The sequence below is a fragment of the Salvelinus fontinalis genome, chromosome 1, assembly GCF_029448725.1.
Source record: "Salvelinus fontinalis isolate EN_2023a chromosome 1, ASM2944872v1, whole genome shotgun sequence".
Lineage (NCBI taxonomy): Eukaryota > Metazoa > Chordata > Actinopteri > Salmoniformes > Salmonidae > Salvelinus > Salvelinus fontinalis.
Window position 1 is genome coordinate 15,621,269 of NC_074665.1, and position 20,605 is coordinate 15,641,873.

A 20,605-nucleotide genomic window follows, 5' to 3' on the forward strand; every position below is an offset into this window, starting at 1 on the left:
TCAAACAATAAAGCCTAGAATCAACAAGAAATATGTTTTTAACCAGTCATATTGGCATATTATCATTCAGTATAGATCATGGACTTCTGAGTTGTATTAATTACAAGCCATTTGACGGTTACAGCATGGTTTACTTCATTGAAACCTAGGAAGTCCCTCAATTTTCCACAAATATTGTAGATCTTTAACCTCTGATACAGGTCCCATCTCCCTTTCATTTGAAACAATTGGGTGCATTGAACTGTCTACATTTTGGCAGCTTTCATATATTTGGTTCTGATTGGTCAAAGATGGACAAATATTTTTTTTTTAATTGAGCTTGGAAGCCCATTGTTTAAAAAAACAATGTTTAGACTCAAACCACATACACATATGTCTAACCATTGGACCCAATGACTTTATCTGTGATGGCAAATGTATCATATAATGCTGTTTAGGTGTAACACTGCGGTCTGGAAAAAGCTCCTTCCAATGCTTCAAATGATTTTCAATGAGTAACTTCAACCTAGACACAGTCACAATGGAAAGAACAAATACTATCTGTACAATCTCTATTAGCTCAATTGTCAGTCGTATATACTGTATGCATTGACTTCCAAACTCTCCAAAACAAATGGCAATATCCTTAGCAGGACAAGCATTTGCCCAGATGACTGTTTTAGTTTACCCTCACTTGACGTTAATGTACTAACAGAAATTGGGGATGGCCCGATCTCTAACATCTAGAGGGGAATAAGGGAAACCAAGAACAGCAGAATTCAGTCCAGATCAATCTGTCCTGACACAACAAGATGATTCAAAACACATTTGATTTCCAATGGGGCTATGCCCTCCAGAATTACATGCATAATGTCTTGCGGAGTTTGTTGCATGATATCAAAGGCTCAGAATTCAACTAACTTGTTCCTTCTATTCATCCCATATCTTGTTCTCAAGGTTGTTGCGAAGCAAGTCAGTCTGTGCCTTTTCTATTTCCTCACACTGTCTGACATGCTTCTCCAATGTCCTGTTAGTATATGCATCCTCATTGAAGTGTGACTGCATGTCCTCAAAAGAACACTCAGTGTCTGCACTTACTGTAGGCAAAGCCCACACCCTCTTTACACCCTGCTAGTTCATGTTGTGCCAGGGTGTCTCCAGAGAGAGAGACCAGATATCGTTTTCTCTACATTAATAGTTAGCATTTTAACCCCACTGTACAATGCATCCATGTCTTCCTTGATTCTATTCAATATTACATCTACACCAGATTGACGGAGGTCTGCTGATCTTGCCATGGCAAGTAGCCTGATAGCAGCCAGTTTAGACCTGTATTTTGGATGTATATTTCCTAGGGTGCAGTACACCATTAACAACTTGTTTTTTGATGCTAAGGATCCTAGTGGATTACAGATCTCTATTTCGTCCATGTACAGAACAATCTGCAATGCATTTGGTTTCTCTGAAAATAAGGGATGTGATTTTAGAAGAGCACCATCAACAATGTCATGAATAAACCTTTCCCTGCACATCTGGGGTCCATTTCCAACCATATACTAAATCCTTGGTTGTGATAAGAACTGTTCTAGACTTTTGACTAATGGTACATGATAAAATAATTTGTCTTTGATGAAAAGGTCTTTTGAGCATCCACATTTCATCCTGTATATGGTTCGAGCAATGTGAATTTCCTCTGCATCCAAACCGCTAAACTGCTTCTTAATAACACTGTCCTGTCTAAATGTTGTTGCAGCGTCAGCAAAAGGCCCAATGAAATTGTCAAATATATTCATTGCATCTTTTTCAAGTTTCCCTGATGTGCTTCCTGAATGCTTCTTTAGCACTGCCTCCATCTACTTCCTGAGGTTGTCCAATAGTGATGATTGATACTGCTGTACCCCAGCAACAATGTCATTCACGCCTTTCTGAAAATGAGAGAGAGAGCAAGGTGGGGATGTCATCAATCATGTATACCTATGATATTCAGATGTTCTTATGACATATTCATTAACATAAGGGATCAACAATAGTAAGGTGGACAACCTGGCACTGAGAATGAACTCAACCATCACTGAACCACTACAAAATGCTCTGCATAATGTAACAAACCAAATGATGTGCTCTGTTCAGAAAAAGCATCTTACCTGTGAGAGGATGCTTGGCTCTGGCATTTATCACAAAAGCAGTGGTATGTGTTGTCAGATTCTAAATTTTGTTTGACATTGAATGTAGTATCCTGAGGCTGGACATTACTAGTTCATGATAAGTATAATGTTTGTGACGGGAGAAGTGGTTGCGAAGTCTGACTATGAATCCTATTAGTAAATCTAAGTACTTTAAAAAATATGGTCAATTTCAGTAGATTTACTCGGTTGGTGGCACTTACTTGTTGCACCGTGACAGCTCCATGTTGGTCAATGCCCCTTTGCCTTTCATCTGAGTCAGATGTATGGAGTTGCTGATCAGTGATGCTGGAGTTAGCTAGAAGATGATCGGGTTGAATGTTGTCCTGTGTATCACGCATCAAATTAATAGATGATTATTTGAAATGGTATTTAGTGTCACCAATAGTGTTATTTAAGTGTTTTGTTCCTATTTATCATCGATTATTTTCACATGAACCCAGCTTTAGCCATAAGAGTCATTATGGCTAAAATTATCGAGTAGCCTAATGGACAGTATGACTTTGGTCCGTGTATCGTCCGTTCATTAAATATTTTTTTTAAATCCAGAGAACAAAAAAAATACTAGCCAGCTACTTACGTGTTCCGGTGGTGCTTGGCTTTCCTCCGATGGCTGTTCATCTGGTCGGATGCAATCAAGTAGGTGTTGAAGGTGGTTTCTCTTTACATGATGGAAGGAATTGTACACTATATTCCTCAGTGCATCCGTCAATACCACAGAGTGACCAGAAATCAGGGCTGCGACTGTGCAATCTATTGATATGGCTCAATAACAGTTCCAATGAAAAAGTCATAAAAACGCAGCAGATAACGCACCGTCAAAGCATCTTGAACGTTACTAAACGCAAACGCAAGTAAAACGTTCCCACTGCTTTCGATGAAAAGGGCGGAAAGACCTGAAAATGATGTTCACAAATATTTATAATATGACCAGTAATTTGATTGGAGTAGAGAACAACAGCACTGGAACTTTTAACTATACATGTATCACTCCGCTTTACAGGTGTTCTAATAACCGTAAATTACATTAACGATCGTTATCCATCTTAAATTGTAACAAACTTTGCACCGCAAATATGAACATATTTCCACAAATAACATTTGAGTTAAATTATGAATGGTCGTCAGGAGAGGACGGTAACGTGTAGAACTACACAAAGTAGCAGTAGCAAGCTAGTGTGTAGGAAAATGTATATGTGGTGCTTGGCAACAGTCCAGTACCAGACCAGTTGGGGAACTATGTGTGTTGGAGCCAAATAAATGATTAAATAAATTAACAAATCATAATCTGTTGTCGCTTATTACTGTTAAATAATAAATTGTGCTTGTAGAACTGTTGTATAAAAGCAATATCACACTCGAGGTCGTGCTGTTATACTGAATATTATTATATTTGTCCTGCGGCCTCGTACCTACGGCCGAATCACAGCCGTGCTGATATTCAGCACTCTCATGTGATATTGCTCAACTGACGTACGTTCATCACATTATCTAGCTAAATAAGGGAAGCCTAAAAAACTAAAAAGTCAAATACGGTGCAAATCTTTGAGTCATCTAACAACACTATGAATGAAGATGGAATGGATTACACCTATCCAGGCATGGACAATATATCAACCGCAGTATTAAAAGGTCATGTTCATTTGTTTATACTCGTCTACCGTTCTCCTTAGCTAGCTAACGTTCATTTGAATTGGAAAGTTGGCAAACCAAGTTTGCTAATTTTAACTAGGTAACGTTGACTTTTAGGAATTAATAACGGCACGAACGGCCATTCGTTGAAAAAACTTGAACTTTGGTTAGATTGATAGTGCTTAATTGCCAGAAATGGTGTTAATGAGGTGTAAATGTGCCCTAATGACTGACACTGTTGACTATTTAGCTTCGCAGTCTTTGGCGCCCTTTCTATTGACAATAGAAAATAAATAGAAAGGGTGCCAAAGACGGCGAAGATAAATTATCGATGGTGTCAGTCATTGTCTACAATCTTAGCTAGGCAAGCAAAGATGAACTAAGATTTTCAATATGGGAGACAATTTAGCGTTAACGTTAGTTTCATTAGCTTGCACAATCTTTTGGTTTAAAGTAATTGACGTCAACGTTAATGATATACTGGTAGTCTAATTTTGTTAGCTAACATTAGCTAGCTTGGTTAATCATTCCTGCATTAACTGGAAAGGGACTACCGTATGCTAATGTCTCATAACCTATATCAACCTGACTCTTTGCGTCTATAAACCATGACTTAGTTGCTAATTACTTAACTATTTACCATGTGGTTAAATGTGTTTTTCAGCTGCTAATATAAGCACAGACATGCTGCCCAGCCTCTCTAAGGAGGATTTACGTGATCTCTTTCCCTTCTTCAGAAGGAGAACCATTTTGAGATTTACTCATGGTGAAAATGAGGTAATGTTAGATTTTGACATTTGGGAGACATTTAATCTAACCAAGCAGACAGTGTTACTGTAATCAAAGTAGCATTTCCTGGCCATCATTACAATACATGTATCTACAGATGTACTTGTTTTGGTGTTTGCTGTTAGGTTGTTGTTACAGTGTGGTGTTCTTTGCCTTTATAGTTACTATAGAATAAATGTATGTCTTATACAGGGTCAAGAATCAGACCTGTGTAGACCAGGCACCTCCTCCCGGGGACCTGTGATTTCAGATCTACAACCAGTGGAGCTGAGTAGGTAAGTCACTACTCAGGTATTCAACACATGTTTCCAAATGCAGCAATGTTGGAACCTGGCAGCCAAAGTGTAAACATCTGACACTCAAAATAGGAGGGATGTGCTTCATCCAGATCAATCAGGGCAACATGTGTCTGCTTGTATTGTTTCATTTCTGGATTAAATTTTGTTTAATGTGATTTATAACACAAACAATTTGGTGTTTGTTACAAATCTGTGAAGAAGCAGCTTTTGAAAAGGATTCAGAATGTTACAACCCCCAAAAAGAAGCAGGGAGCGACCCCTTCAAGAAAGTGGCCACGAAGCCTTAGATTTCAGAGCAGCCAGGAGATGATGTTGGAGAGAATCCCCACTATCTAGATGCAACACCCCAGAGGTTGAACAGTTGGGTGGTAAGTTCACAAATTTAAATAGTGGATAGTGTTTCCGTGTAAATGCAACTTCTACTATTACTCTAAATGAGGGACTAGAAACAAAGTGACTGTTGTTGATAATTGGATATGGAGAAGGGCGAGCCGGTCAAGGATCGATTCAGACAAGGTGATAAATTGTATGACAAGCGACAGTTTAATTATGAGTAAAGATATCTGGTACAAGCGTATACGGTCTCGTTCCTTCGGCTCATAGAGAACCTCCAGAAAAAGCTCAGATAACAGAATGCATAGACATTTTATACAATACAGAAAGTAGGTTGAGTCTGGAAGTTCTGGTCCTTTCGTTGGTTCTGGACAGGTTGTTGTCTTCTCAGATTGGTCCTGATGAGCTGGGCGTCATCCTTCTGAGTCTTATAGCAAAAGTTCTTTGTTATCAAATGTTCAGCTAAGCAGGAGATTTTGTGTGTGCGTAGTCAGCCCTCCGTCCTTGAGTATGTGTGTGTGTCTGCACCCTTTTCTTATCAGTGTTTAGGAATGTTCTGTGTCAGCCATCTGTCTCTGGGTGTGTGAGAAACCCTGCTTAGAAAGAAGTTAGTTATAACAATGTAATAGCAATATGCTTGTGTTATTTTAAATGGTATTTATTACACTGTTTAGTCTTCAGGGTTTCCTGTGGAATGAGAGGTTTGGGGGGGGGGGGTAGTACCAGCGGAATCACTGGTCTTAATTTCAGTCTACATTTTAAAATGTTAATTGGTCGGGATTGTTATGTTTTCTGGCATCAGAAACTTCTGAGTGCCTACAGAACCAGGCGAGACATTATAAAACTCTACAGGAGATGTATAAAACCAAGTCCAGACCCAACCAGAAGGATGTTTCCCAGCGTCTGGAGCTTGAATTCCAAGCAAGACTGGCCTTCATCGACTCTGCTGCTACTAAGGAGCAGGACAGGCCTACCAAGATTCTTCAAGCGTATCCCTGCTTCAGAGAACTGGATCATGTAAGCAAATGTATTCATTCTATGTAGGCCTATGCTTCTTTAGCCTGGTTAACACCAGACCAAATCTCAAATGAGATATGGTGTGGGAATTGAGCAGCGTGAGAAGCCATAGCAGGGACGGGGGTAAACTACTTGGGGCAAATGTAAAAACAGTGAGCTCGTGAGAATTCGGTCTGGTTGTCTGTCTGTCTCTCGTGTTATGTATGAACTCCGGCGGATCCTCGATCGAGGGAACTGCTTTATACCTGAACTGAAGACCCGCTGGGGGACCTTTTACAACAAGGCACAGTTTTATGGAGTGTTCAAAAAGGTCATGAAGCCACCGCTGTTGGACAAAGGTAATTACTGGCTCTGTAGACAATGGAGAATCCCATGAACGGATTAATATCGTTCTTAAATATTTTATTTGTGTCCAGACAAATGTACTTGTTTTTAGTGTAGCTGTACTGGTTTTAAGATATATTTACTAAACATACAGCCTTATTTCAAGATGATGGCACTAGCATTTGCTAAATTTATGCACATTTTCCTACATATTCAGAAAATGTTCTTAAATCTTTTCTTTGTATCCAGACAAATTAGTTGTTTTTAGTCTGAACGCACTAGGTTTAAGATGGCTATGCATTCGAGACTAGATATTTTAACTTGTTTAAAAGATCTTGGCAAGTAAAATGTTCCTGTTCTGTTGGCAGATAATTTTGCTTATTTTAAGTAATATTTCCCTCATTTTACATCTTTTTTCCCTTGTTTTTGAGAGCTGACTTTTTGCAGTGTATATGTTGATTTGTTTAACACTTTTTGGGTTACTACATGATTCCAAATGTGTTATTTCATAGTTTTGATGTGTAGACTGTTATTCTACAATGTAGAAAATAGTTTAAAAAAAGAAAAGCCCTTGAATGAGTAGTGTGTCCAGATTTTTATCTGGTTCTGTGTGTGTATCCCTATTTATCTATCTATTGGGTGATTGGAAATTATGCAGACAATTACATTGATGGAAGCCACAATCTGTATGCAATATTAAAGCTGATCTTCCCCCTAAAAAACAAATAAACATCTCACTTCGGTGTCTTTATCTCTCTCTCCGTCAGGCCTTCATCCGCCGCTACCTGGCCAACCGCAAGGAGGAGAGCATCGACGTGCTGCAGCTGGCCCAAGACCCATTTCTCATGCCCCCCTTCTGCAAGGCCCTTGCCACCGGACCTGGGCCGTTGGCGTCGGGCTCCACGCCCTCCACCGCATACAACAGCAGTGCCTCGAACTGAGGTGCCCAACGCCACCCCTGAGGGCTCGTGTGGGGGCCACATTACTCAAACGCCCTCCCTTCTGGATGGGGGAAGGAGGATGGAGGGGGTAAAAACAGACTAAAGGATGGAGGAGTAATATCTGAAGTGCCCTCCCTATCCCCACCCCTCCTAAGACATGAAGGGGCAGTGCCAGTCTATGGCTTGTCTGTAGGACCCACTGGCTTCCCACGTACATGTACACACACACACCCCTGCCACAAAGAAGAGAAAGACCTTGCTGGGCCTGTTCAGTGGTCTGCATCACAGGGTCATAGGAAAACGGACTGAAGTCACAGTGTGTTGTGTGTGCATTCCTGTTTTCGGGAAAACCAAACAGCTCAAATCAAATTGTATTTGTCAAATATATGTGTTTAGCAGATGTTATTGTGGGTGTAGCGAAATGCTTGTAAGCTAGAAGCATGGCAGCCCTGTCTGTCGGCACCATTTTCCTACATATCCATTCCATTTGATGTTTTGAGAGAAAGGCTTTTCTCGGCAGGGTTCAAATGAAGGGGGAGTTTCTATTTTTGATGACCAAAGTTGAAGGCATGCCTGGCTGATACAACACTGTTACGTTTTACACAAGTCTAACTGTCAGGTGAAAGAAAGAAGTCATTTTCACTAGGATCATCACTTTGGACTGATTTGATCAGATTTAAATATTTTCTTGGATATTGGACTGGGAGTTTACTTTGTTATTTGGATGGTTGTCCATATTTTTTCATGAGGCTTTCCCCCAAAATGGAGGGAGAGAGACTTAATAGAAATGCATATAAACCATTCACCGACTGTTGGTATAACTTTGTGGTTTGTTAGCAAGGAGTTACGTCAAAGATAATTCTCATTCATTGCAAATTGTGCAGTATAACAATCTAAATTGCAACATAACTTAAATAATAGCAAAGTTATTTTAGTATATTGTGAAACATGATTTCACACTTGAGCATAGGTGTGTTGTTTACCAGAGAAAAGCAGAATAGCCTAACTGGTAATACTCAAATATACACAGTCATACAGAGCTAGCTACGTGTTATGTTCAAGGCTAGCAACACAATGACTGCCTGTAGAGTGTATAAAGTGCCTTCAGAAAGTATTCACGCCACTTGACTTTTTCCACATTTTGTTGTATGGATTAAGTTGAGTTTCACTGGCCTACACACAATTCCCCATAATGTGAAAGTGGAATTATGTTTCTAGAGATTTTTACGAATGAATTAAAAGTATTGTGTCAAGTATTCAATCCCTTTGTTATGGCAAGCATAAAGTTCAGGAGTAAAAATGTGCTTAACAAGTCATTTATTCCATGGACCCATCTGATAAGTGTATAACAGGATTTTTGAATTACTACCTCATCTCTGTACCCGACACATACAGATAATTGTAAGGTCCCTCAGATGAGTAGTGAATTTCAAACACAGATTCAACCACAAAGACCAGGGAGGTTTTCTCATGCCTCGCAAAAAATGCACCTATTGATAGATAGGTGTCTTTCCTAACTCAGTTGTCGGAGAGGAAGGAAAACGCTCAAGGATTTCACCATGAGGCCAATGGTGACTTAAACTATATTTAAGGGCTTTAATAGAAAACTGAGGATGGATCAACTACATTGTAGTTACTCCACAATACAAACCTAAATGACATAGTGAAAAGGAAGTTTGTACAGAATGAAAATATTCCAAAAACATGCATCCTGTTTGCAATTAAGGCACAAGTAATGAACTTAACTTTATGTCCTGAATACAAAGCGTTATATTTGGAGCAAATCCAACAACAAATAACTTGAGTACGACTCTTCAAATTTTCAAGCATGGTGGTGGCTACATGCCTGTCATCGGAAAGGATGTTTATGATGAAAATAAACAGAATAGCGCTAAGTACTGGCACAATCCTAGAGGATAACCTGGTTCAGTCTGCTTTAGACACTGAGATATTCAACTTTTACCAGGACTATAACTTAAAACACAAGGCCAAATATACACTGGAGTTGCTTACCAAGACAACATTGAATGTTCAAGAGCACCCCAGTTAGTTTTGACTTAAATTGTCTTGAAATTCTATGGCAAGACTTAAATGGCTTTGTAGCAATGATCAACAACCAACTTGACAGAGCTTGAAGGCTAACATGCAATCCTGGTGTGCAAAGCATTTAGAGACTTACCCAGAAAGACTCTCAGCTGTAAATCGCTGCCAAACGTGATTTTAACATGTATTGACTCAGGAGGTTGAATACTTACGTAATCAATCAATCTATCTGTCTCTACATTTTGATGACCTTTTTTATACAAATGTTAGAATTGGAAATATCCTTTTACGTAAGGCGTTCTGTGTGGGTCCGTTATTGGCATGTTCATTTGTGTAATGAACCTGAAAAACCAAATCGTACAGTGATACGGGCATTAAATACTGCCACAAGCCTCCTTGTCTACATTTAAATATACACCAAGAAGTCACTTGTAGTAAAAGGATTGCCTTGTTGAATTTGCCAATGAACAAAAGCACAGCATAATCCCGATGCCAAAGCTTTCGGTAGACACTTCGAGCGCCCTGCGAGTGGGGAGACAAGAGAACAGACAAGGCAAACGTTCCAATGCTGTTCCAACGCATGGTGAAATTAAACCATCTTTACCTTGTCAACACAGTAAAAGAAAAACTATTAAAACATAATAAATGTACAGTATTCCGTGGCTAGAGTGGAGTTGAACCACTAAGATACAAACCAGTTGAAGAAAAATAGGCAGAAAACCAGATTCGTGACTAGATTTGCTTCTGGAGCAAAGTAAGAAGCATGTGATACATAAGAACCCATTCCAGTGCTGCATCTCAGTAGTTCAACGTGTCCTTCTCTCCTTCCCTTCATGTGTACTGATCTTTAAGAATTGAACAGGTCAATTGGAAACAACAGCTTTCACCTATCCAGTGTCATAAGATATGTGCATATGATGGAAAAGACACAACCAGAAGTCACTTAGCTACTATTAGGACTCAACCCTGGATTGTGCTCCAACAGTCTCAGATAGCTCCCTTCAAAACACCTACGAGTCTAGGTGGACTTGAATGTGTACAATTTAACAGTTTTTATCTTATCCTTTCAAATTGTCAATATGGAAATCAAACAAGGAAACAAGACTTATTGGATTGGAACTCACACCAGTGGTGAATCTCAAACGTCCTTCCTCCAGTCTTCTCCCCACCCTCTCAAAACATCATAGGGAAGCAAGGAGAGCATTGAAGAAGAACTACTTTACAGAGTCACACATTGTGATGAAATTGTGGTTTTAGAAGGGTCAAGGGGCACACCCAGGGTGAGTCCTCATCTTCCTCTATCGGTTGTAAAACTGAGACGACACCCACGCCAGACCCCACTTGAGGTTGGTCAACATGAACTTGAGCGCCTTGGTCCACTGCTCCTCCGAGTTGAACTGGGTCTTGATGGAGTAGGAGCCGCCGCTGCCTCCCGTGTCCTCAATCTTGCCCTTCTTGACATCCATCCTGACCCATAACAGAAAAAGGTTTGTTAAAGCTCAAACCCACAAGTGTTTATTTCTTGAGGGGTATGAAAGAAACTGGTGCAACATCTACAGCTGCTAACACCCACATTTTTTAAATCTAAGACCAGTACGCTAAAACAAAATAATCTGCACATTTCTCATGCTAGTGACTAGTTGGAGGCAAATAATTATGCAGAGACAAAGGATTAAGCTGTCAAAAGTTGACCAACCCCAGTTATTTGTGTAAGTACAATAGAGTACAACAGTATGAGTCATAATACCCATAAAACATAGCAGTCAAACAAGGAAATGGTTCCAACCGTTTTTCCACCATTCATTTCTCCCCATAGGGAATTTTAGAAACATTTAAAATAAGGGATGTGTTTCATGTAGGCTTACACTTGTGTGATGTTTTTATAATCATGTAAATATCTGTAGGACAAGGTGACATCAATTTAGTCGCCTGTATTTAGCCCCCCAAAATGAACTGCTAATTAGCTGCTAATGTAGCTATCATAAAGAACTACAAATGCCATGATGATCTGGACAAGACTGCCAAGGCAAAGGTAAGATTCTCTGAATTAACTATGTTAGCTAAATTTAGTAATGAATAAATTGGCAAAATATCTTTAAATTGACAATTCAGAGAGTTCAGTAATATGTTTCACCTCAAAGAAAAGTGGCATGTTTAAATATGAGATGAGGGCAAGCAGTTCAACACAGGTAGGTCACATTCACCATTTTGGGCAGTATATTATGGTCTATTATGACATCACATCCACATAAGTGTGTGAGATTCCAGAACTCTCATTATATGTGTACCAATTATGATGTCACAACTGATCAATAAATTCCAAATGTTCTATTTGAACATTCTGGCGTCTGATTGCTGAAAATAGAACACTAGTATCCAAGACAATCTAGCAGATTCCTCCTGAGATATAGTTAACACAGTAGATCACAATAAAATATAGAAAGTTCTTCTAGACGAAAATTTAGTTGCAGAACGAGGTTAGAAGAATGTCACTGTCAATCTCCTTGATGAGGAGGAGATTCTTGCAGTCGCTACAGGAAGATAATGCTTTAACAGGGAACCTTGGAGCTGCCAGTAGCAACTCCATTCAGCCTGCGCTGCCACCTCAACCCAAGGCCACTGAGAAGTTTCCAGCACTCAAACAAAACAGTTTTAACACCTCCAGAATCCCAGTACTGGAGTTGACTGAAGAAAGAAAGGGTGCTCTGCAGCGACTTGCCAGTTTGAAGGCTGTGGAAAAGAAACCACATCCTCCCTCAAGAATCCCAGTCCTGCAGAAGAAGAGGTCCATCTGCAATGGGAAGAGTCAAGGACTGCATGTAGCTCCAACATCTCAGCAGTCAGGGAAGGCTACTGTTCCTTCCATCCGGAAGCCACTGCAACCCATCCGTACCAAGAGGGATCAAACCTGCGTGGTGAAAGACATCTACCTCCATAGTGCCAAGCCATTGAAGGCAGTCCATGGAGCCAATATGGTCACCAAGATGCCACTGCCTCCCATTAGAGCCAGAGTCACTGTGCCAAACAATGACGCCAAGAAGGAGCCATTCCAGCCAGTCAGACCAGAGGGCAGCCCTCGTCCTGCTGCTTCAAAGTACAGAAGGCAGGTTGTGAAGAAACACGTTCAGTTCAAGACTCAGACCCTAACTGTACAGGATCTACCGCCGTGCCCCGATGAGATGGTATGGGACGTCTTGAACTCAGAGGCTGAAGAGGTGATGGCATGTATGAAGGCCAAGCTGATCAGTGTCACCCAAGAATTGAAACTGATTAAGAGTGGGGCCAAGATGGATGCTCAGGCTTTGGAGGAGATAAATGCAAAAGAACGTTTCAGAAAAAAGGTGGAGAAGTTCATCCAGGAGATCTGCCTGATGAAGGTGGATTCTGACCTATGGGAGATGATAAGAGATAACGAAGAAGAGGAAGAAGAGGAAGAAAGGATTAAAGAGGTGAGGAGAAATGGAGAAGAAAGCAGTGTGTCAAGTAAGCCAAAGCAGACAGCCACGAGATACACTGTGAACAAGCCAAAGGAAGTCAAGAAGGGTTCGAACATGGAAGAGAAAAAGGAGGACAGACAGGTAAAGAGCTTGACATTCCAAAGCCATGCTAACTGTTGATCTAGTGTAGTGTTGGTGATCACGTGCATTTGTATCAGAGGAGGCTGATGGGAGGAGTTATAGGAGGATAGGATCGTTGTAATGGCTGGAATGAAATTAATTGATCGGAATCAAACATGTTTCCATGTAATTGATGTGTGTGATACCGTTCCTTTTATTCTATTCCAGCCATTACAATGAACCCATTACAATGTGCTCCTCCCACCAGCCTCCTCTGGATTGTACATGTTGTATTTCTTGTGTCTGTTGCCCAGCTGCCCATTATTTGGCCCATCTGATAACATCCATTCATTCAGGTGGTGTTGAAACGTCGATTTGGGATGAGTGCAGCCAACTCCAAGCTGAAGCAGTGTGAGCACTGCGGCCGGTGCTTTGATCCTAGTCGCCTGGAGAAACACAGCGAGATCTGTGCCAAGCTCTCCTCCAAGAGCTCTAGACGAGGGGTCTATGACTCCACCAAGCACCGGCTCAAAGGCACTGTACTGGCTGGCTACGTGACGCGATCCGTGGTGTGATGCACCAAGGGACCTGAGTCTGTCGCTCTTTTGTATTTTGGATTGAACAGACAGACATACAGTGACTGCTAAACCACCTGCTGCCCAAATGAGGACTTCTACCTTGGAATCTGTGAGGGTTCCAATAAGAGGCAGTACTACTAGGAGGCAGTATTGTATCCAGAAACGTCTAAACCAACAGTGTTCAGCAGTTCCTCAAATCTACAGAAACACCTGTATAAAACACCTCAATAAAATCTAATCCAAATACTCATCTACATCATTCTGTCAGATGTGTTACTAGTGCAGGAAAGTAGAATAAATTAAATATTAAGAAACAAGGGAACAAATTTATCAAATCTGAATACGAAAAGGAGTGATATGTTCTTTTTATGAATTGGAAAAATGAAGAAAGATAAACTAATAAATTTAGTTGTATAACCAAAATTACACAAATAACTGAAGTTGGTCAGCTTTTGACAGCTTAATCCTTGGTCTCTCAGCATAATCCATAGATGATTACAATTATAGTTCGATGATGTCTGCTAGACTAGTTGACTGACCTGTAGGGCAGGCAGAATCCCGTGTCTCCCTTCTCCACCTCCTCCTTGAACTGCTGCACACAGTCCAGGAAGGCCACCATGGCATGGTCAAACTTGTTGTCCCAGAAGAAGCGCAGGCCCCCTGAACAGTACAGTGGTAGCTCCTACACACACAAGACGAAAGAGAGAGTGGAATGTACCATATACAACATGGCCTATTCACTGGGGTTGGCTTGGGCCAGTCTTAATGAGCATTGGAAAATAGTTCACTCTTTTTTTCACAGCTCATTAAAAAATGTGTTGTTTGTCTCCATATAGTAGCCAGCGGTAAGTGTGTTCATGTACTGTACCTTTTAGTTCGAGACCTCACGTGTTGGTAACAACCATCACACCTCCTCATCCATGCTTCACGGTGGGAACCACACATGCGGAGATCATCCGTTCATCTAGTCCGCGTTTCACAAAGACACGACGGTTGGAACCAAATCTCAAATTTGGACTCATCAGACCAAATGACAGAATTCCACCGTTCTAATGTCCAGTGCTCGTGTTTCTTGGCCCAGGCAAGTCTCTTCATCTTGTTGATGTCCTTTAGTAGTGGTTTCTTTGCAGCAATTCAACTTTGAAGGACTGATTCACGCAGTCTCCTCTGAACAGTTGATGTTAAGACGCGTCTGTTACTTGAACTCTGTGAAGCATTTATTTGGGCTGCAATCTGAGGTGCAGTTAACTCTAATGAACTTATCCTGTGCAGCAGAAGTAACTCTTCCTTTCCTGTGGTGATCCTCATGAGAGCCAGTTTGATCATAGCGCTTAAAGGTTTTTGCGACTGCACTTGAAGAAACTTTGAATGTTCCGTAATGACTGACAGTCATGTCTAAAAGTAATGATGGACTGTCGTTTCTCTTTCCTTATTTGAACTGTTCTTGCTTGGGGAACAGTGAGTTAACTGCCTTATTCAGCATCAGAACGAGAGATTTTTTATCTTGTCAGCTCAGGGATTTGAGCTGGCAACCTTACCACTAGGGTACCTGCCACCCCGCTTTCTTTTTACCAAATAGGGCTATCTTCTGTATACCACCCCTACCCTGTCACAACACAACTGATTGGCTCAAACACATTAAGAAGGAAAGAAATTCTACAAATTACCTTTTTAATTTTTTTTTATATATATTGTACCCCCTTTTCTCCCCAATTTCCGTGGTATTCAATTGTTAGTCATTGCTATCTTGTCTCATCGCTACAACTCCCGTACGGGCTCGGGAGAGACGAAGGTCGAAAGCCATTGGTCCTTCGAAACACAACCCAACCAAGCCGCACTGCTTCTTAACACAGCGCGCCTCTAACCCGGAAGCTAGCCGCACCAATGTGTCGGAGGAAACACCGTGCACCTAGCTGCCTTGGTTAGCGCGCACTGCGCCTGGCCCGCCACAGGAGTCGCTGGTGCGCGATGAGACAAGGGCAAACCGGCCAAACCCTCCCTAACCCGGATGACGCTAGGCCAATTGTGCGTTGCCCCACGGACCTCCCGGTCGCAGCCGGCGACAGAGCGCAAACCCAGAGTCTCTGGTGACACAGCTAGCGCTCAGAACTTCGCCGTGGTTGCCGTTGAAGAATCAGATAAGACGTTGCTGGTGCAGTTTATGGCGATATCGCATTTCGCTACCGCAACGTTTTATTATCGAAATTGATGATTTCTCTGGCTGAGACTCTTCACAGATAAACTATATAACTTTTGTGTTACTTGTTTATTTGCAGTTCTAATGTATATCTGATATAAGTAGGGTGAGTTTTACCAGTGTACTAGATATAGGTTAGATTTTGACGTGAGGTTAAAAAGAAAATATATATATATAATTTTTTTGCTATTTACATTTTTATTAGTGTGTTGATTTCCCATTGTTAAAATGGAAGGTGTTGGGAGAGGTAGGGGTTTCCTGTCATTTAATCTGTCACCATCGGTTGGGAGGGGTTCAGCCAATATTCCAGTTTCTTCTACACCTATGCCTAAACTGGAGGGTTTCGGGAGTTTTGATGATAGTTTACCAATGGAAACGCCCAAGGATGTGAATGAAAGAGTTTTGCCAAATACTGGGAGTGGGGAGGTCTCCATGGATTTCATAGCAGACATAGTACAGCAGATTGGTCATTCCATTGGGGAGAACATTGCCTCCTGTTTGGAGTCAAAGGCAATTGTTGGACATTTTGGGGACAATGTTATGGGGAATGCATGCAGCGCTAGGGGTATGGATGTGTCAGGCCTGAACCTGGTATTGAAGTCTGATATCAGGGAACTGGTGTACTTTCAGGGGGATGGCTCTGAAAAGTGAACAGTGCATGAGTGGGAGGATATGGTCATGGTTTACATGCGTAAGAGGGGCGTATCTGTGATGGACCAAGCAGTTGAGGTTATGGGTAGGCTTATGGGAAGGGCCCACGATGTTGTTAAATTGGGCATACGCAGCAATCCCTCCATTCTAAAGGCAAGAGTCCCATCTTTGACATACTGAAACAACATTTCAGTGACAACTGCTTTTTCAAGCATGCCCCTCGCTGACTTTTATGCCACATTACCTCTGACTGATGAACAACCATTTGAATATTGGCTCAGACTGAACAGGGCTATGGAGTTTGCTGAAGATTGTCTTAAGCACATGTGTCAAACTCAAGGCCCGCGGGCCAGATGTGGCCCGCCAGGTCATTTTATGTGGCCCGCGAGAGCTTAAAAGTTTTGAGTGTCTAAAAATAAATAACAAAAAATAAATTAAGAGCGTGCTTTGACCAAAAACTACATTCCCACAATGCCTTTCGACTACGCTAGCCACGGCAGTGTCCATGCCAACGAGTGGAATTGAGATATAAATAATGATCCCAAAATGTCCAGAAAGAGAAAAGTTGATGCAGACGGAAGACTGTTTCAAGACAGATGGGAAGGCGAATACTTGTTTGTGCTTCAAGGAGAAAGACCGGTATGTCTTTTGTGTTACGAGGCGGTGTCTGTCGGTTGTCAAAGAGTACAGTCTGCGTCGACATTTTGACACCAAACACGGAGCTAAGCGCTAAAGCTAGCCTTCAAGAAAAGCAACAAATTGCCCAATAATTAAAAGGCAAACTGCGGTCGCAGCAGAGTTTGTTCATGAAATCCACAGCCAAAAACGAGGCCGCGGTGAAAGCTAGCTTCGTTGTGGCTGAAGAAATCGCCCACGCTTCCAAGTCTTTTTCAGAGGGAGCGTTTTTGAAGCAGTGCATGCTGAAGGTCTGTGAGCAGGTGTGTCCCGACCAGTTACAGACTTTTAAAAATGTCAGTTTATCAAGAAACACCATCGCCGACCGAGTGAAGGAACTAGCAGAAAATCTTACAACACAGCTGGCCGAGGAGACACGCAGCTACACAGCTTTTTCATTAGCTGTTGATGAAAGTACAGATAACACGGACACAGCGCAGTTATCAATTTTTATTAGAGGCGTAAAGTCGGACCTCTCTATCACTGAGGAGCTGTTGGATGTGGCTGCAATGCATGGGACCACGACGGGACAGAACATTTTTGATGCGGTAGAGAAGTCCGTAAGTAAAAATGCATTGCAGTGGGAAAACTTGGTAGGATTAACTACAGACGGTGCACCGGCAATGTGTGGAGGAAAAGTGGGCTTGGTTGGACTAATGAAGGGGAAAATGCAAAAAATGAACTGTCACACGCCTTTGATAACGTATTATTGCATTATCCATCAAGAAGCTTTGTGTGGGAAGGTGCTGGGGATGGAGGACATTGTGACCACAGTCATGAAAACAGTGAACTTCATTCGGGCGCGTGGCCTGAATCACCGTCAGCTCCAGCAGTTTTTGCTGGAGATGGGCTCGGAACACGGGGATGTGCTGTACCATACAGAAGTGCGGTGGCTGAGTAGGAGCAAAGTCCTCAAGCGATTTTTCGAGCTCAGGAAAGACATTGCTCTTTTTATGCAGAGTAAAGGAAAACTCATGTCTGAACTATCAGATCCAAAGTGGATGTGTGACTTTGCTGTGTTGTGTGACATAACCGACCATCTCGCCCAGCTGAATCAGAAGCTGCAGGGACGCAAACAAGTCATCACGCAGATGTCCGACACGATCACGGCTTTCCAGCGTAAATTGGACTTATGGATGTGGCAAGTGAAACAGGACAATCTTGTTCACTTTCCTGTTTGTCAGAGCATGTCAGCCTCATTTCCCGAGACTTTTTCATGTGCTCAGTTGGCTACCAAACTGAGCTGGTTAAAGACTGAGTTTGATCGGCGCTTCTCTGACTTCAGAGCACAACAGTCTGGCTTTGACATCTTTGCCAATCCTTTCACCACCGATGTCTGCACTGCACCCCAACACCTTCAGATGGAGCTAATTGAGCTTCAAAGCGACAGTGGCCTGAGAGCAAAGTTTCAGGATGCTACAATCCAGGACTTTTACCGTCTGCTGCCTCCTGGTTTGATGCCACAGCTTCGACTTCATGCTGCCCGTGTTCTGTCCATGTTTGGGAGCACCTATCTGTGCGAACAGTTTTTTTCCATAATGAATCTGAACAAAAACAAGCACAGATCACGCCTCACGGATGACAACCTCCATGCTGTTCTACGCATTGCCTCAGCACAGGACCTAAAACCAGACATTGACACACTGGTAATGGGAAAACGGTGTCAGACATCTGGTCAGAAAACACACAGGCAAGCATTTTTTTTAAAAACTTAATTAAAATATAATAAAATGTAATTCAACCAAGAAGAAGAACAGTTAAACTGTGTGCAATTTAATGATTGTGCTTGCATTTTGTTTTGTGTTTATCATTTTCAGAACATGATCAATCGATAGTAGAGAGAGAATCCACTTGGTGTGTTCAAGGACAGGCAGCATCTCCTCATCAAAGACTAACCGAAAAACTTGACCAATATATTTGTGAACTGAGTCAACCTTTATTTTGGTATTTTTAGTTGATTACATATTATTGATGTGTAGCTGCTGTAGTAATTATTTATTGTTTGCAGGTTTATGTGTGTATGCAGACAAATTGTTGTCATCAAACCATCAGTTGGGTGCAAGGCTGTGTGCAGCCTTTTTTTGTAAAATGCTACATGTGTCATACATGTTCTTTGCAGCTCAGTTTTATGTTATTTTTCTTTATTCACTTGGACAGTTTGATCCTTCATTAATGGAGTTATGTGGGTTTTCATAAGCTGACAAAATTTTAAAGGATTTATGTTAGAGCTACAAGCAAACATATATTTTCTATGCAACTGTAATTGTCACTTGAAAAAGTTATAATAAATAATGAGTTATCCTCTAACGAGCACCTACCCCGGGTCCGGGAGCACCCCCCCCCCACACTGATTAGCATCGCTAGCATAGCGTCACAATTAAATAGTAGCATCTAAATATCATTAAATCACAAGTCCAAGACACCTAATGAAAGATACAGATCCTGTGAATAAAGCCGCCATTTCAGATTTTTAAAATGTTTTACAGGGAAGACACAATATGTAAATCTATTAGCTAAACACGTTAGCAAAAATCAACATTTTTCTTGTCCACCATTTTCTCTCAACACCAGTAGCTATCACCAATTCGGCTAAACTAAGATATTGATAGCCACTAACCAAGAAAAAAACTCATCAGATGACAGTCTGCTAACATATTTATGGTATAGGATAGGTTTTGTTAGAAAAATGTGCATATTTCAGGTATAAATCATAGTTTGCCATTGCAGCCAGCATCACAAATCTCACCAAAGCTCCTAGAATTACTATAGACAGCAACGTGTATTACCAATTTACTCATCATAAAACATTTCTTAAAAATACACAGCACATAGCAATGGAAAGACACAGATCTTGTGAATTCAGACAACATTTCAGATTTTCTAAGTGTTTTACGGCGAAAACACAATAAATCGTTATATTAGCATACCACATACGCAAACGTTACCCGAGCACTGATTCTAGCCAAAGAGAGCGATATCATATCATCGCCAAAATATATTAATTTTTTCACTAACCTTCTCAGAATCCTTCAGATGACACTCCTGTAACATCATATTACAACATACATATACAGTTTGTTCGAAAATGTGCATATTTAGCCATAAAAAAACGTGGTTATACAATGAAAATAGTAGCAAAACAAGCCTGGTAAAGTCGGTCGCCATCTTTGAGTGATCTAGTTTAATCAATAGCTAATCATATACTTGACTAAAAAATACAGGGTTGACAGGAATCGAAAGACAAATTAGTTCTGAAAATATACTTGACTAAAAAATACAGGGTTGACAGGAATCGAAAGACAAATTAGTTCTTAATGCAATCGCTGATTTACATTTTTTAAATTATCCTTACTTTTCAATACAGGTTGCGCCAAGCGAAGCTATAGCAAACAAGATGGCGACATAAA

At 41.1% G+C, this 20,605-nt stretch overlaps 2 protein-coding genes and 1 long non-coding RNA gene across 5 annotated transcripts; 2 read left to right on the forward strand and 1 right to left on the reverse strand.

The window, feature by feature from the left end:
* Positions 1-8: 8 nt before the first annotated feature.
* Positions 9-3,369, reverse strand: LOC129820789 (uncharacterized). Its single transcript, XR_008754245.1, has 3 exons — positions 2,743-3,369; positions 2,366-2,488; positions 9-1,904 (listed from the first exon to the last, which is right to left on the reverse strand). It is a non-coding gene; the product is annotated as an uncharacterized LOC129820789 (long non-coding RNA).
* A 66-nt stretch (positions 3,370-3,435) lies between these two features.
* LOC129820664 (serine/threonine-protein kinase tousled-like 2) lies at positions 3,436-8,750 on the forward strand. Of its 3 annotated transcripts, XR_008754241.1 has the most exons (6): positions 3,436-3,794; positions 4,459-4,571; positions 4,776-4,858; positions 5,081-5,250; positions 6,018-6,232; positions 7,324-8,750. XR_008754241.1 is itself a non-coding variant. In XM_055877631.1 (5 exons), the coding sequence occupies exons 4-5, from the start codon at positions 6,071-6,073 to the stop codon at positions 7,495-7,497; spliced, it is 336 nt and encodes a 111-aa protein (XP_055733606.1). In that variant the 5' UTR covers positions 3,801-4,571; positions 4,776-4,858; positions 5,081-5,250; positions 6,018-6,070; the 3' UTR covers positions 7,498-8,750. The 3 variants fall into 3 exon arrangements, 2 of the variants coding, with proteins under 2 accessions (XP_055733606.1, XP_055733514.1); XM_055877631.1 differs by lacking the exon at positions 3,436-3,794 and having other exon boundaries at positions 3,801-4,571; XM_055877539.1 differs by lacking the exons at positions 3,436-3,794; positions 4,459-4,571; positions 4,776-4,858; positions 5,081-5,250; positions 6,018-6,232 and adding an exon at positions 6,242-6,570.
* An 8,846-nt stretch (positions 8,751-17,596) lies between these two features.
* On the forward strand, positions 17,597-19,108 carry LOC129851272 (general transcription factor II-I repeat domain-containing protein 2B-like). Its single transcript, XM_055917733.1, has 2 exons — positions 17,597-18,888; positions 19,016-19,108. The coding sequence occupies exons 1-2, from the start codon at positions 17,708-17,710 to the stop codon at positions 19,020-19,022; spliced, it is 1,188 nt and encodes a 395-aa protein (XP_055773708.1). The 5' UTR covers positions 17,597-17,707; the 3' UTR covers positions 19,023-19,108.
* The last annotated feature ends 1,497 nt before the right edge of the window (positions 19,109-20,605 follow it).